At 41.7% G+C, this 17,330-nt stretch overlaps 3 protein-coding genes across 6 annotated transcripts; 2 read left to right on the top strand and 1 right to left on the bottom strand.

Moving 5' to 3' along the window:
- Nucleotides 1–4,281, bottom strand: Rcd1 (Reduction in Cnn dots 1). Its single transcript, XM_022816487.2, has 2 exons — nucleotides 3,998–4,281; nucleotides 1–2,565 (listed from the first exon to the last, which is right to left on the bottom strand). The coding sequence occupies exon 2, from the start codon at nucleotides 2,541–2,543 to the stop codon at nucleotides 522–524; it is 2,022 nt and encodes a 673-aa protein (XP_022672222.1). The 5' UTR covers nucleotides 2,544–2,565; nucleotides 3,998–4,281; the 3' UTR covers nucleotides 1–521.
- Nucleotides 4,282–4,421: 140 nt separating this feature from the next.
- LOC111254975 (zinc finger CCHC domain-containing protein 9-like) lies at nucleotides 4,422–16,260 on the top strand. 4 transcript variants are annotated; one of them, XM_022816493.2, is made up of 5 exons: nucleotides 4,422–4,580; nucleotides 10,119–10,265; nucleotides 13,313–13,591; nucleotides 13,728–13,960; nucleotides 14,392–16,260. In XM_022816493.2, the coding sequence occupies exons 1-5, from the start codon at nucleotides 4,557–4,559 to the stop codon at nucleotides 14,633–14,635; spliced, it is 927 nt and encodes a 308-aa protein (XP_022672228.1). In that variant the 5' UTR covers nucleotides 4,422–4,556; the 3' UTR covers nucleotides 14,636–16,260. The 4 variants fall into 4 exon arrangements, with proteins under 4 accessions (XP_022672228.1, XP_086832443.1, XP_086832442.1 ...); XM_086976317.1 differs by lacking the exon at nucleotides 4,422–4,580 and adding an exon at nucleotides 4,789–4,812; XM_086976316.1 differs by lacking the exon at nucleotides 4,422–4,580 and adding an exon at nucleotides 4,943–5,071.
- LOC111254971 (myotubularin-related protein 10-B) lies at nucleotides 5,199–8,255 on the top strand. Its single transcript, XM_022816486.2, has one exon. It carries the CDS (start codon nucleotides 5,269–5,271, stop codon nucleotides 7,435–7,437), a length of 2,169 nt encoding a protein of 722 aa, XP_022672221.1. The 5' UTR covers nucleotides 5,199–5,268; the 3' UTR covers nucleotides 7,438–8,255.
- Nucleotides 16,261–17,330: the final 1,070 nt, after the last annotated feature.

The raw sequence follows: 17,330 nt of genomic DNA, 5'->3' as shown, positions 1-17,330 counted from the left end.
TTTTAAGAATAACAACTCGTTGTTCGAAGTTTTATAGATTCACACAAATAATATATACATCAAAAACTTATTAAATTCGTTGAACATATTTTATCATTAGCTAAATAGTGTTGAGATTGAATAGCACATGCACACGACATCATTTAAGTGTCGACGATTAACAATAACAATGACGCGATTCGCTTACAATTCTGAGATAACGTATGCATGGCACATAATTATATAGTAGTCTAGCGTTGTGGTATGATGCCGCCCCGTATCTTTAATACACGAGGTTATCTCCGTTTTGCTGCGCATTTCGCAGTCACTGGCGGCCACTGTCAAACAATCCCCAATCGGCGACACAACCAAGGCTCTCCAGTCAGATATGGTCACGTGAGAATAAAAACAACCACCATCGATATTTTTCACTAGCGTAGCCACCTAAGTTTACCGAAATTTGGGGCCAAGCATTTATGCCAGCGTTCGAGTTTCGCAGCTGGCAGTAGTTTCATCGTATTCGTCAGCTACCTACACGCTAGCTATCGATCAACCGGGGCCATTCCAAGCACGTCCTGCGGATTGACCATTCTGTGTTCCTCCTTTACCGGCGAGACCATTAACGAGCCCTGCTGCGAGCCAAGCCCGCTTAGACTGCCTATTTTGCCTATTGAGATCGGGTTCTTTGGTGGGGAATTATGGTGGGTCCCTTCTAGAAAGTGTGGCTGTTGCTGATCGCTCTTTCTCACGTGAGCTGTAACTGGCCGCATGTTCGATTTCGGTAGATCCTTGGTGAGTACGCTGGTTGCAGTTGTTGCGGCAGCGTGGGTGACTGTCTGCGATGGCTCGAGCACAGGACTCGTCTTTGAGCTCGATCCAGTCGCTCGACTCTGAGTGCTTGAATGTTTTGATGTTCGAGGTCGTCCAGGACCCCTTTTCGCGTTTGAGTTTCCCATTGTTCCGTCGTCGTCTTGGCTACGTTCCCGTTTACGGTACTTGCGAGGATTAGCGGGTGTTGGTGGCCCGTCAGGTTTGATTACCAACGAAGGGGGTAACGGCTCGGTGGGACCTGTGGTTTTCTTCTCAGGTGTTGGGGGCACAGGAGAACCTGGTGGTGGTGGCGGTGGACTGGTAATGCTGCTTAATGCGTGATTGAGGAAATTAAAAATCTCTTCTACGATGCAACGGTCGACCATAGTCTGTGTCATGCCGAGTAATCGCTTATGCTTAGTACTCATGTGTAGATTGGCATCGCCACCGCCGACTACTACAACACCAGTTTCACACTTCATATAGCCACGGAAATCCTCGAGATCATCCAAGCTGCACGATCGATCGAATTGCCCCACGCAAAAAAGGATCGGTGTTCGTGAGTCAAGGATAGGGTCGTCAAGCTGCTTTGGTCCTTGCAGACCAGTCATTGGGAATCCCATACAAACGACAGCAGAGACCGACTCGATAAGAGAGGTTTGAAGTGCGACCAGTGCACCACTGTTCCAGCCAACAAGAATAATGGGTCTCTGAGGGAACGCAGTCTTTACCTCGCCGATCTTGCTCTTGACAGCGTTCACCGTAACTTCAAGTTGTTTAGCCACTGTCACCGAAGGCTCGTTCACGATAGGAATCGGAATTGTAATTAGTTTTCCTAGATGAGCTAGATGATTGTACCAAAATTTTACACGAGCAAAATGTGGGTTCTGGGTTAAACCACTTGGCACCACAATAAATATGGGAGGGCCGGGAAGCTTCTTCGGTCGATTTACACTTAGCAACGATGCAGCTGGATCCCATGGCCGTTTCAATAGTTGCAGTAAGGAGTCGTTAGCAGTAGAGGATTTATAGAAACCTCCCGAACATCGAGAAAACAGGCGCTGAACAAGTGACGGAATTTTTGCGTTGAGTGTTTGCAGAATTTCGACATAGCTACTGCAATAGCTGACCGGAAGGTTTTCAATGATAGTGGCATGAAGCCATTGCAGAAGCACCTGCTCCCAGTGTACGTCTACATAAAGCTGTCTCACACGTCGAGCCGCTTTGTCCAGCGAAATCCTGCGAGATACAAATTCGTTCGCGCTACCATCATACGCAAGTCTGGCTACCCGCTCCATGTCAAGTATCTTGTACATTCGATCAAACAGTGAAATCTGAGTTCGAGTCCAACCGTGACGCGAGATACGTTCTTCATCCCATATCTCATCGGGTATGCATTTCTGTTGTGTCCTTACGTGTCTCTCCACTTCGTCAATGAGAGCCTTGCACTTTGCTTGCTCGGATGCGGCGCCCAGCGAAGGGCCAGTTCGTTCTGCTACTGACTCCACATCGATGAAAAGCTCCTTGCCCACGCGGCCCAAACGCTCTGTAGAGCCTATCTGCTGGTCTTTGCTGTTCACGAAGAGTAACGTGGCGGGACGCGCATGAACCGACACCGGATGAGAGTTCCATGAGCGGGCATACGTATGGTCCATAGCCACAGCGTCCACCTCGGGAGCTAATGACGTGGTCTCATCAGGCAGGAACGACAACACACTGCCGCACCCGGCAGCAGTCAAGGCCTTCGACGGCATCGATATCTGTCACGTTTTGAATCTGGAACACAAAAAAAATCGGATGTCGAGATGTCAGTCCAAAACTTAAGCAGACAGTGAGCGTTTCATGTCTGTTTTGTGCACAAATTTAAGCTTTAAAATATTTCGCAGCAAACCTAATATAATTCAAATAAAGTAAATTAACAAATATATATAATGCATGTAATGTAGGTAAGGCGCCGGCCCAGAGGGCCTCGACCAGCGGGTGAGGCAGGATTTCTCAACGTCGTAAAGGGCAAGGGTTCCTAACCTCCTACAGGGGGCGTAGGAGTGCCCAGTAGGTATGATGAGTATAGGAAGACAAAGTATATATCAAAACCCCTGATGCGGACCAAAATGAGACCAAATCCGCGGCTATAGTAAGCAGAAGTCTCAAAGGTATTCAGGACTGCAACAGTAGGTCACTGACTAGGGAAAATGGACGTCTTGATGTAATGCCAAAGCAGTTCCAGGGCTTCATACCCCAACCCAAAGATTGAGGCATACGCGTTTTAGTACTGAAGATTGTCCTACAGTACTCGATTTTCAAGTGCGCATCAGTGTTTTCGCAGTCAGCCTCGCAAAACGCAAAAAAGGGGTAATAGCTCGATAATTACCACCTGCAGATTTTTGCGTATTAGTTAATGTAGTCGTGGGTATTACCCGATTTTCTTAACAATCACACTGATTAAACTCACAGTTGGTTCATCTTCAAACCAGTAATTGCCAAACCCAATACATATACCTTATTTTGGGGACATACGTTGCTCTAGGTTGAAATTGGCATTATGGACGTGATTCACCATTATTAGTAACACCAATAATATAACAATGTGTATTGAATATAAAGTAAAGTAGAATGCTGAATAGATTTTATTCTGAAGAGCCGCACTATTCTTATGACTTATATAAGAATATTATCACCTCCGGCTTATTCAAAGGTTGACTAAAAATAAGCTACAGAAAAATCATTCCCGCTAATTCGTTTTATCCAGTGTGCGAAGCGCGAAGCTTTCCGCGCAACCGGCGAAAAAGCGCGGTGCGCGAGTCAGCCCAAACAATAATAACCATTCAACAGTTCAATTAGGAGGCACTATCACCCTCCTAGAATGCAGCCCTGTTTCCTGTACACGTCCTGTAATAGGAGCTTTGGACTTGTCTACACGTAAAATATTCACTTGGCATTATCTCAGTATTAAGGCGCTCGTATCTTGGTATTACGACATAAGGTCTTGCACACAAGGTAGAGTCCATATATATATATATATATATATATATATATATATATATATAGAATGTGCAAGTAGTTAAGCACCACAACTGTCATCATCATTGTAACCTGTAGCAATAGTTGTCGCGAAGTGCGCCCTTTAGCGCTACTCGTCAAAACCATGTTATTGTATGTATTATATTCGCTATAGTGTTGTTGTCTTTGTAAAGTGGCAAAAACTCACTTGGAATCAGTCGGCAGGTTTGTTGGGTAGACTGACCAACCGTCGACCGCATCAGTTACCGTTGTGGTATCAATTGCAATCCATGTGGCGAACAACACCCGGTGTCACGCTAAGCGTGCGATTTAATCGCACGATCTTTTGCGATCACGGCGGTCGTCCGACGTAGGCGCGGGCTTGCAGCAGCAGCATTACGACAAGCGGACGACCAACTAGTCAACCAACCAGTTTCACGGAGTAGTTGTAGCTCTCGTTGTGGCAGTCAAGCAATGGATGTATGGGTGGATCTGATGACGGACTCGCTCAGCCAATGATGACTGTGATTTCGACCTACTACCTGTTCTATTCGGCGACTTCAACAATATTAAAAGCAAGAAAAACAATGGCGCTTCTAGTGTACCGGTTCGTGTGTTTACCAACATTTGAGCACATGCGTCGACACATGCCGAACTGCTGCGGTATCTATGATTCGACTTTGTTCTAATGCAGAGAAATTGTGTACTAATCTTGTGTTCATATGCTGAAGTAAATTTCAAGGTGTTCGTTGAAGTGTTAAGCTTGCATGTCAGTTGTGCACGTTAAAAGGGTGAGTTACATTACGCAGAGTTTAGGAAGAATGTTATTGTTAAATTTTTAGATTATATTTTGTATAGATTATTTTTATAGGTAATGCATGGTTTCTATTGCTGTCTTGAGCGTGGTTGTTGTTTTGGTGAACTTTTTCGTCATTTAGGCAGACAATTGCCGTCACATTGGAGGTCGAGCATAATTAATCGGTGTAATCGGCATCAGAAAATGTCTTCGTTCAATTTTAATCTGTATGTACGATCATTCATTTTTTCAGCTTCATAGAGTGCAATAAGTGCTCATTCAGCTCATTCAGGGCGTTTGAAAGGAGCGATAGAAGCTCCTTTCTCTCTCTCTCTCTCTCTCTTAGTTCTGATGGCGTCTGCTAAACGAAACCCCCGCTTGTCACACCATATTGTGTTATTCGCCGTGAAAGGAACTGTTCATGTTCCACTGCCTTACGAAAGCGCACTGGTGCATAGCAGTTGCAGCGAATATTATTTAGTTGAGGCGAGTACATCTCCTGGAAAAATCTGAGCTTACCTGAAAGTGATAGATCGACGCGCTTGCGAGCCTGACGCACTTAAGCCCAATTTCTACCGAGCAGTCATCATTTGTGGTGGGACTATAAACAATTCTGGTAAATAGGAAGTGCGGCCTTCTCTCTAATTATGATTAGCGTTGTCGTCTAATTTCCCATCCACTATATGTGTGTGGTGTTAGGGCAAGAGTGGGTCGACAGCACAATGAATTCTGTAAAGTTTAGTAAAAGTAGCGGATCGTTTATTTCGTATATTAACTTTGAAGAGAGGAAAGGTGAAACACCGCCAACTAGCACAACTACACCACTGTCACAGGCTGACGAGGATATGGCGAGTTCGGCAGTCAGTTGGCTCGAGGACTGCTGCCAACCGCGTTTATCGCCTAAAGAAGTTGTGCTCAACACTGTTACCAGAGTGCTCAAGTTCGACACGTTCGGCGATCTTAACTCAGGCGTTAATGGTGCGTTGTATTGTACCAACTTGAAGCTTAGCTTCGTACCAATGAAGAATCTTTCCGAGCTGCTGGAAATCGGCACAGACGAGTCGTGGCCCCTGGGGGCGTTTGATGTTTGTCTCACAAACATCGAAAGCGTCGAGCAGCTGAGTGGCGGTCGACGCAAACGGCTAGGCGCATCGGCGGGGCTTGCCGTACCCGTGGAAACTATCCAAATTATTTGCAAGGATTTTCGAGTGTTCACGTTCTCGTTCCGCTTTTCGCCGGCCGAAGATGTGGTCAAGGCGTTGGACTATCTCGGTCGCCATCCGTTCGTTAATTCGCCTGACCGGCTGTTTGGGTTCGAAGAGCCGCTCCAACAGACCGTCGCTGGCTCGAAAATGCAGATATCGAAAATCACAGATGACTTTTTATCATGCTATGATCCGGCAGCCGAATGGGAAGCGGAACTAAAGCGCTGCAATGCCACTGACGCTTTTAGAGTGACCGACCTAAACAAGAGTTTCAGTTTCAGTGAATCTTTGCCACGAAGATTTGCTATACCGAAGCATATTACGGATCACAAATTGGATATCGAATCTAAACATTATAAGGATCATCGGGTACTTGTGTGGAGCTTCACAAAAGGCTCGACACATCTTCTTCGCGGCTCATCGCCGGATTCGTCAAGTTCGAAAGACTCCCGTTATCTCAGTTTACTCGAGTGTCAACGCTCTGAGCTGGAGGAGTTTGATATCGAACTTTCGTGTCCTGGAGTGCGTGAGATCCAGCAGAGCTATACTCGACTAATGGCAATGTGTACGCCAAGTAACATGCAAGAATTGGATGAAATTGATGCACACTTTTTGTCTAGGATCGAGGAGACCCGCTGGCTAACAAATGTGTCGTTATGCCTTAAAGAGGCTCAAAAGGTCGCGGTTGCTGCGGTGGACCCGAAGTATAAATTCGTTTTAGTTCGTGAACGAACTGGAGTGGATATGTGCGCCGTAATTTGTTCTTTAGTGCAAGTGATTCTGGATCCCCGGTGCCGAACGCTACGAGGTCTGGAGAACTTGATTAGTCGGGAATGGGTAGCTATGGGACATCCATTTGCGGAACGACTTGGGCATATCCGCGGTATTAGCTGTAACAACACGCCGCTAGAGCCTGCGCCGATGTATCTACTTTTCCTTGATTGTGTGTGGCAATTGTTACAGCAATTTCCGACCTGTTTTGAATTTTCGGAGACTTTTCTCTGTCGCATGTGGGATCATTGCCTTGTTAGTCTCTATGAGGCTTTCGTATTTAACAATCACAAGGAGCGAAGTAAGGCAAAGCAGAACGGGTCGATGTATCGGCGCTTGTTTGACTGGTCCGATTGGTTGGGCCCACAAGACCTTGAGCTGTTCCGAAATCCCTTCTACCTTCTCAGTAATAATTTTCGAATAAAGGAAAATCCATTAGAATTAGACTATACGGTTAAAGGTCTCGACTTATGGTCGCAGTGCTATTTCCGTTGGATTCCGAAATCGGAAGTCGTCAATGGCGATCCTGCGATGCTGTTCACCTTTCATCTCCGAGTCGCCAAGGACATTGAATCATTGAACAAGCAATTGGAATCGTTAAACATGAATGCGCAATCGGAAGGCGTGCAACTTCGCAATTGCAATAAGAAACGACTGCCTTCCGATGAATTCTTGGCAAACGCGCGTCGAACGTCGCGTTTGATAAAACCCGGCTCAGATTTAAAAATGAACGTAATCACCTCTTCCTTCCCATTTGCCCCTCCTGGTCCAATTGATTGGGGTTCATTCCATGCTAGCTGCCACACGTCGCAATTGTCAGCTGTTCTTGGCGATATACAAGAAGATGGAGCTGATGCCCAAGAAGCGCCCCGATGATGCGTCGACCTCGTCGCTTTTAGTCTTTATTATCATTATTCACCCTTTTTTGTTCTCGGGCTAACTAAATTTGGGCAAGAAATAAAACATATATAAATTATCTGTATAGAGCACTAAGTCAATACGGGTTAAATATGTATGAAGTGAGGGAAGCAATACAGTGTGCAATGTTGCTACACGTATAAAAATACATTAGAATATATATATTGCACGCAACAGCGTGTGTTGGCAAACCATGATGCATTTGATTTTGTCAAGTTAACCATTCGCAAGAAGACCAACATTTGCTATGTGCGTTCAGGCTCTGTGAATTTGTCTTGTTATCGAGTTTTGCAGACAAATAGAATCCTAGTAGGGAGTATTTTCACCAGGAAGTGGTTCCCAAGACAAATACGGGCAAGTTATCGCAAGATCCAGCTTGATCGCTTTTTAAAGTGTAAAAAAATACCCGTTAGTTAAATAGCTGATATTGGTAGTTGTAGTGGCGTTAGTTAAAATATTAGTTACCGATAAATACTACTATCAAGCTCATTGGACTAGCGATACTATGAACGAAAATACCACAGTAATAAAATTAGTAAAAGTCAATGTTAATATTATTACTGCAATTATATTGTACTAATTAGCTTAGTAGTTAAAAGTCAGTGAGGTGGCTGTATGTTGAAACAAAATTGGTATGAGAAGAGTATATAAATGGAATAAAAAAGCTATTGGAAGAGTCCGCTGAGGATGTATGAAGCTAAAAACCAATGAAAATATTATTGTATGAGAAATGAGTAGACTGAGATTATCAATAAAGATTTTGTATCGACATGGTATGCTGATGTCTGATTTTGTCGTATACGTTCTGACGTAAATGCACGAATCAACATTACTTGAAAATTTCTTGCAATTAATAGTTTGAGTGGTAAAGTCTTCATGAAGAAAATATTGTATCAGGTGCTTAAATGGCAGAGAATTAGGCTAGCTGCCTTTCATTCAGCGACTTGTGGCGCTAAAATTACGATTGATTGATTTTGGAGACTCATGTTTATTAATAAATGCTTGGTCCAATAGGATTGTCCCATTCGAAGGTTTTTCATCGATAGCTCTTTATGCACTTAACACCTCGCTTGTTAAGGTTTCTAGGCCAGATATAATTTGCAAATACTTAGGATTATGCTTTTCCGGTATAACTAAGTGACTAGAAAATATGTCTTTGAAGTTATTTGCACTTCAGTGTGGGTTGAGCTGATTTTCACCTTTTACTGAAGCTTACCAACTTACAAAGTGACTTTAAGGTGTTTTTACAGGCATTGTTCGTGTATTGTGTACATGTTTCGTATAAGCTAAAATTGTTCAGTGCGATAACCTTGTGATTACAGATAAGTTCATTATGAAATTAGGAAAAAATGTGAGTAGTCTGTTGGACTTTACAGATAAGTACAGGCTGAAGCGGTTCACGTCGTGTTTTTGTTTTATTTTTGGTGTTCTGCAGTGCGATCGGAGAGAAAGAGGCAGCATTTATGCATCCTATGGTTGTTTGTTTCGTTATTTAATTACACTTATACAGGCGGTGTTATTATTGTAGCATGAACCAGCCCACTATAAATACGATCGGAGTGTGATAAGTGTATTTTGAGGAAACGTAAGGGCAAATAACAATTAGATGATAATAGAGGTAATGTCGTTACTAAAGGTACATGCTCTCCCTACGTTAATAATTATGCATTGTCATTATTATTAAAAATACGTAAGCTATATCAACTTACGGCGATTTCCATAGATAAGCGATGCTGCGCTAGATCTTCGTTATTATAACGATGGCTTAGCAAAGATACACAATCTACTTTTGACGCTTCAAATTAATATGTCGTTGAGGACCCATATAAGTTTTTGGAGCATTAAGTAACATTTTGGAAGGTTACCACTTTAAATGGAATTATTTATTTACGGATTACGTATTTCATATTATCATGCCAACCAATAATACTGGCGAGCGCTTTGTAGGAAGTGTCACACGGTATGTCAGCTAAAAAATGTCCACTTTTTTAGAGAATACATCATGGAAGACTGACAAATAGTTGGTGAAAATGCACTGCGAAGATGCACATACTTTTCACACTTCAGATATGGCTATATGTTATCGCAAAAATACCTCCTGATGCATACATTTAAATCGATGGTGATGGGTTGGATTTATATGAGATTTATCAAGAAAAATTACCGAGAAAGAAGAAGCTCCAAGTGTGGTTCCATTTTTTCGTAAAATCAAGAGTTGCTGAATGTTGTACCTCTCAAGTCTATCTTCCATATATAGCGTCTATTTCGAGACATACATTAATGTCAAATGTATTTGGTTGCATAATCTAAATACATGGGTTCTCAACTGTTAACAAAAGTCAGTCGAGTTCAATTGAGTTTTCGAGCAGTCTCGAATCCCTTTTTGACTGCCGGATAGTTTATATACTGACCTTGGTTACACATAATTATATATCTATAAGGGGTTTATAATTTATAATCGTGAATAATAAGTACGGTAAACTGAAACTGATATGCAAGCCAATGAATTAAGCTATAAATGGCTATCATAGCATGCCCCCTATTTCTTGAGTTCTAAAAGCTTTGTACTAAGAATTGTTTGTTGCAAACTACTTAATTTAAATCATTAATTTTTAAAACTGTTGTGAAAACATTTTCAGGTCATCCTAAATAACCGAAAAATGACACGCTGGGCTCGTATAAAATCAACACACGGGACAAAGCGGCAGCCGGAGGAAGCAACGTCATGGCAGGATTTCCAAAAACAAAGGAAACAGCTTAACGAAACTCAGGATCCCGACACCAAGGTAGATGTTAATGTATATATATCTTACAAATTATTTAGTTGTTATAAAGCAGGAGATCGGTGGTATCGTTAGTAAGTAATAATTTAGCGTCTCGAGGAATCGCAATTCATACCTGGATTATTTACAAGCGAGAAAAATGATGACTATTATTATACTTGCACGCCCTAGGCAATAATGTTGGACCAAATGTAATATTGACAGGAAAATATTCACTTTCATTTGTAATCGAGGCAACTATGTGAGCATGTATAGGAAAAAAACATTAAAAAAGAAAGGTTAAATAATTCTTTGAAGTATTATATCTTACTGCGCGATGAAATCACCTAAAAAGCGCTGGTAGTACTCAAAACGCTAATTAGACTTGTCTTACCGTATGCATAAGGCATATCGCTTGAACTCTCAAAGCTTTCTAATACAGACTTGCCTGCTTTATCCTACGTACAATGATTTATTAGGGCCTGTACTCCTTTACCTGCTGCTGACTTTTACCATGGCACTTACTAAGCAGAATAAGAGTACATATATTAGGTTGTTTTGGTGACGGAACTGTAGTGTTTACAGTCATGGATTCTTGATACACACATATGGAGCATCATCGCTGGGTTGTCAGTTCCAGCACAGTATCAATTTTTGTCGGTCTTGCAAAAAGCTCTACCAACGATATGTAATGAACGCAAGTAAGAGGAAGTCACTCTTTTTGTAAGAAAGCTTTTATTACCGCGTATGTTGGGCACGAAGAAGCTCATAGAACGAGCTCATATAACTCAATGTGAAACATGATCGATGTAGAGGTCTGTGCGCGTCATTGTGTCGACACCCTGCGATCCTTATCTAGCTTGCCCCAGGAAACATCAACCTTGTTTTAATCGCAATTGCTACCTTCCCCGTCGCGCCCAAAATACCTTTAGGCTACTGGGGCTACTACAAGCTACGTCGGAGTCCCTGATTGTAGCATTCAAAGTGATCTCTCCGAAAGCATACAAGACCCAATGCAAGATACAGTTGGAACAGCAAGAAGTTATTCTTATGAGAGAGGTCAAATGCCAGCTATACAAATGGCTTGTATTTTACAGGTCGACGTCGTGTCCCATCAACTCATCAGTGCCTTTCGAACACTTCGCCGGTATGTTCTTATTTAGTAACACGCCCGCACTTTGGAGGTTTCAATGCTCAGTGTACGGTGGGACGTGCAGATAACAGGCGAATGTGAATTGTTGAGTCGGGAATTTTCCGTCTTACTTCTAAGACGGAAAACTTCTGAAGTTAACCGAGGAAGTCACTCCTGACTTCGGCGCTGGAGAGCCTACGCTCGAGGTGGGTAGCTGGGCCGTATCAGAGCCAGAACGAATACTTCAAGGCTGCTCTAGCTCTGGCTTCGTGCTGAATCGCTTCGTTTAGCGAACATCTCCATATCGGGCTGCTTTCTTTTCAATGGCAAAACCCAATGCTTATCGTTATTTTCAAATATAAAAATGACCCAAACAAGTAGGTATCTTAGCGAGGGATCGCGAAAGAAAATATTCGCAACGAGCTTCTCTTGTATCTACTGGAAAGAAGACTAAATGTGTTCCGAAGGGCGTGAGTGTTGTACTCTGAAGGAACACAAATTCAGAAGGGATTATTTGACCGAAACCGTATGCGAGATCCTACTTGTTGATATTAAATAGAGTAGTCTTTGGCAATATACGTACGTATTCTTTTTAGATTTTAAAGTAGCTTTCGGCTTCACTCCAGAAAAATCGATCTTAAACACTCGCCGATGTCGGTGTTTCCGTGAACTTGTGTAACCTAGTGGCACCTATACCCCAGCAAAACAGAATGACAATCGATGGTAGAGTATCGGAACTGCCGGCGTTCTTTCGGACTGTACGAGTTTTTTTTTTTTCAGTTTTATTTGAAGATTTAGTTGATAAGATACGTAGGCCAAAAATATGCTAAAGGTTCTTTCTTATGCAGATGATTCAACCATTTATGGAAACAGTCTCTTCTATGACCAGCAAGCCCGAGCCAGGTTATATTTTGCCGTCAAAAATTTGAGCCTTACCGTTAATTTAAAGAAAATCGAGGCAATTAAATTTGGGAGATATGGGATAGTTGCGGCATCTAACACACTATAGGTCTCGGCTAGACCGGTGACATATGCTAACTCATGCATTTATTTATCGTTGCTGATTCGTATTATGCCTACAGTTTCTTCTAGCGTAGTACAGAAAGATAAAGAAGGGCGTTAATGACCTCAGCCTCAACCCTTGGCGACTATCCCTCTCATCTGCGCTACAACTTTTTAACCTCAAAAGATGCGACGAGCAGCGCATATGGAACTAGAAAATTCTGAGAAGGTCTCACCGTGGAGAATCTTGAGCAACTGAACCGGATGCAGGCTTCCTTTCTCTAAAGAGCTGTGGGACTGTACCGAACAACCCGTGATAAGCTTCTTTCTTTGTTGGTAGCGACGCTAGTGTTCGCCGAGGATTTCCCTTACCGTTCTAATCTACCATCAGCCTAATTCTATTTAAAATGTTTTAAAAACATAGTGATTTTTATTTTAAATCTGCATTATTGTTGTCTATAATCTTCTACTTATTTGTCCCGCAGCTGTAGCAGTCTGAAAACGAGAGTCTAAGCCTCGAAAGGCGACCTCGACGTTATATTAAGATTTGAACGATTTTTTTATGGTGTAATTTTTACGGTGTAAGGTCGAGTGTTATCACGTAATAGGAGCAGTTTGATTTTGCATATTAATCTTGGCTGTTTAAAGTGGAGTTTACTTATTATTTTCCCCAGCACCTAACAGTGCGTTTCAGCCTTAATCGACAAACCAGGATTTCTGAAGCTGTAATGGATAATGCCTACACTTGACCATCAAATAGATATGATAAGATTTTATAGCTGTATATTTATTTCAGGTGATGTCTCGTCGGTTAAGTTGCATCCACTTACTTGTGTGATCGTCTGTGATTATTGGAAAAGGTCTATTTTTCATAATACTCACAATTCGATCACTTCTCTCAGTTTATCGGTATCCCTTTTCATGTCGCGGATTTCAGTTGGTCACGGTTGAAAAGGGTATTCACCGAGAGCCTGATAAAAAACGCAAGATTACGAATGAAGAGCACAAGAGGTTAAAAAAGAAAAAGCAGTTGAAGAAGATGCGTGAACAACGAGAAAAGAAAGGAATGGTCTTATTGCCAGAAAAAATTGAGCGAAAAATCTATCGAATGAAGAAGGCTATGCGCGCAAAAGATAAAACTGCACAGGAAATCAGAGAGGAAATCAGACGATTCCGCCGGAAAGAAGAATTGGCGTATAGAAAGCTTTGCTTAAAGGTACATACATCATCATGGACTAACATATACTGTATTAGCTGATAAGATCATTTGATACGATTCAGTAAATGGTCGTGCATGCGCGGGCAAAAGAAGTTCTTATCTGATAAGTTTGATGTACCGTTTGTGTTCACAGGCATGTTTGCACTGTCGCCAGCCCGGCCACAAGGTAGCAGACTGTCCGCAAGCACCTAGAGTAGGAATCTGCTATAAATGTGGCGCATCAGATCACACTTCTGCTAACTGCTTGCAAGTAGCAGGGGATTCATATATGTTCGCCGCGTGTTTCGTCTGCGGAGAACAAGGTCACATTTCAAGGGAATGTCCGAAAAACGAAAAGGGGGCTTTTCCTAAAGGAGGTGGTTGCCGGTAAGTTTACGCTATTAAGCTAGGGAACTCCGTCGTCAACATTATATCTGCGGTTTTTTGAACTCTTCTCTCTCAGCAGTTACTTTAGGTTCATTCATCTACAAACATATTGCTAAATATTAGTACTTGCAGAAAATGTTTTGATTCAGTAAGGTCAGATTGAATATACGAAATAGTTCTTCCGGATAATATTGCATGCTATTTCAAAATAACATCGCAACATCTCACAGTGGAATAAATGCAGTCAGTTACTTTTCAGACGGCACAACATTGCCAACCAGTTATTTCTTATAGTACCTTTATAATTTGAAATAATATATCTTTCGGACTAGCTACTATTAGATCTGCCGCCCAGATGAGTTTATATGGTACATTTTGATGCTGTATGGAATTTTATATAACGGATTGTACTCAAAACTGTATGTTTACAGATTCTGCGGGTCTAATAAGCATAAAAAGCAGGATTGCCCGGATCGAAAAGCTGCAAAGCGGATAAATAATGAGGAACAGGATGAAGTTGTTGCGGATGTATTAACGAACGATAAGGATAGTGCTGACAAAGAAATTCATCGCGACACCTCTTTGTTCATGCGTTCCGTCAGAACATCGGGCTTATCTGGTAAACCCACAGGAACATCCAGTACTAGACGCAAGCCAAAGTTTGTTAAATTCTGAGTTTAGATTAATTAGTTTGGCCGGTGGCCTGACATGCAGCTATCCGGCTTTGATTATGTTTGATAGGTTCGTGTTCGTTTTATTACTGGCTTTGGTTTGCCGTTTGGAAACAGCTAGAAGATATGTGCCTAGTATTTGCTAGTAAGATCCCAAGGTACATGGCATTTTCTTTACATGCATCTATTTCTTACTTAAAAGACACAAATGACTGAGTTTTTATTTAGTTATTATAGTGTGAGACAGACGGGTGGTAGCAGTGTTGTCTTGGGCGACTTAATCATAACAATGTTTTTTTCTATTAAACCAGTCGCTTCCTCTGTCTTTAAATTCAAGACGGGATAAAGTTATACGCCTTCTGTTATTTGTTATCTCAAGTGAGCACTTAGATTAGCTTGCTTGATAGAAAGTGCTTTTAGAAAAGAATAAATTTGTGCTTTGTGGGTTAACGATCATTACAATATCACGTGGCCTACTTGTTGACGTACAATGGATAGGGCAAGAGCAGTTCGCATTCTCAATTCTAATCCGATTTGCGTTCATGCCCTGACTGTATCTAGCTTAAGGAATTCATTGGAGTAAGAAAAATACTGTTAACTTATACTACTTAGGTTATATTATTTTATTAACATGTTGAGTTCGATATCAATGAAGGAACGAAACGAAGACCCTGACGTATTTGTCAACATTTATAAATTGTTCGCACTCGTTTACATGAGTCTACATAATGCCCTGATTAATATTTTATAAAATTGTGTAGCTGTAAGTGCTTTAAAGGTATTTCTGCACGAACTTATCGAGTTCGTGCAAATAATAGTCTAAATAGAGAACTTGATAGCACTACATATATAAAAGTAACGTGGTAAAATCCACACGTTTAGATATTGTTTTGAGCATTTGCCTTGCGTGTGTATAGAAATCCGAATTGAATCATATTATACCTAACATCATGAAAGAGGCCCTGTGTTCTAGGTAGGGCTGAGATTAATTGCGGTTGGCCTATTGATGATCAGTGTAACGTCTATTCAAGCGCTTACCTCAATCAAACGAAAAAGTAACGGCGGGCTGCGCAGACTGCAGACGCTAGGGAGATTGCGTAGACTGAACGTACACTTTACGACAGTATCACCCAGTGATTAATGCTTTTGTGAGCAAAGAAATGTTGTGCCAAGTACACGGAGTCGATAGAAGACCTCGTAAAGCCGAACACTAGATTGTACATTATTTTCGGCTCATGCGTATCTATACGCTCGACTATCAGATATTAATATTTAAAAATCATTTACAAGGCCGGTCTAAAATTAAGCAGGAGAGGAAAGCCGAGTTGGGCTTTAATGATCGTATGTATCGTTATGGCACATAAAACAGCGTAAGGCAGCTTTAGGACTCAAGTATATCGCAAGAAATCGGCAACCTATATTCAAATTCTTTTAGAATATCTCGATGTTTCTTACATTATAGCGTAAGCCACCAGTTACAGCTATACGGGGAACGCGTATGTTTTGTATGGTATCAGAGGCAGGTTGTGGAGACACGCCATTAATGGCCGACTACGTGCGTTGTACCAGTCGCTATCTAACCGTGAAACCATCTCATCGAAAAAATAAAAAATCTGAAGCTTCAGTCGACGACATTGTTTTTTTTTTACTGCTAACATAGCCTTTCATCTGACTGTTATTATTAACAGTGTTATTTCAAAGGCATACATATTGCGTACCTTTGGTATAGAATAAGTTGCGTTTTAATTAATTAATAAAAATGTACCTTTTCGTTTTGAATAAATATTGCTATTAAAGCGTTTATGTATGTAGGATAATTCAAAGAGTGAATTAATGTAGCTATCATTATTATTATTGACTGAAAGTGTGCAGACTACAGGTCCTGACGTGAGGTTAAGCGCTCGCGAAGTTATGAAGGGTAAAAAAAAAGTAGGGTCCAAATCACCGTTAAATTGATTCGTTGACGCGACGACTTAAACCAAATTTTCAAAACAATATATGTGTCAGACTTATAATACATTAGTTGTATATTTTTGTCATAACCACTGTTGTGATTCAGTTGAGGTGCGTTTAGGTTGCCGGTGTGTGTCTATTGGTGGCTTTAGCGGAGCTAAATATGTCCACTCAACCTAACGACATGTAAAATGGTCTAGGTTCCAAAGCAAACGTCGACGTACACTATGTCGTGCTGGAAGCCAGCTGTTGATACAATGCTTAATGGCAGTACGAAACGCGAAACTCAGTCTTCCACTTAAAGACTTTTTATCTTGCTTCTCGTTGAGCAACTGTAGAACAGCGAAAGCAAATGTGAACAAAGCCACGCCTCTGTATTGTTTCGGAAAAGCATGCACTTGAAGATCATTAGGAATGCCCCTGTTTCCGGAGAATGGCTTGTTTTTGGAAGTTCGTTCAAGGTGCATTTTTTTTTTAAAACACTAGCTATGATACCAGTAGATAAAGCCACGTTAGCTACAATAGGGTTACCATATTCAGCCTAGGGTGCGCAGCCATTGTGTGCAGTTTAAGGTCACTGCATGAAGGCTACGCAAACAAGAAAACAATGGCACCTTGTCCTCACCAACCGCAGCCCGGGAACAACCTCGTTTTGAAGGTTCAAATTTGTACGAAGTGCCAGTTTCTGCAACGCATGTAAGTAACGGAGTATTACGCGCCGAAAACTTCGGGCTCACATTTTTAGT

This window comes from Varroa destructor, unplaced genomic scaffold (genome assembly GCF_002443255.2).
Source record: "Varroa destructor unplaced genomic scaffold, Vdes_3.0 BEIS01000007.1, whole genome shotgun sequence".
Taxonomy (NCBI): domain Eukaryota; kingdom Metazoa; phylum Arthropoda; class Arachnida; order Mesostigmata; family Varroidae; genus Varroa; species Varroa destructor.
This window is presented reverse-complemented; position numbering and strand designations above follow the sequence as displayed.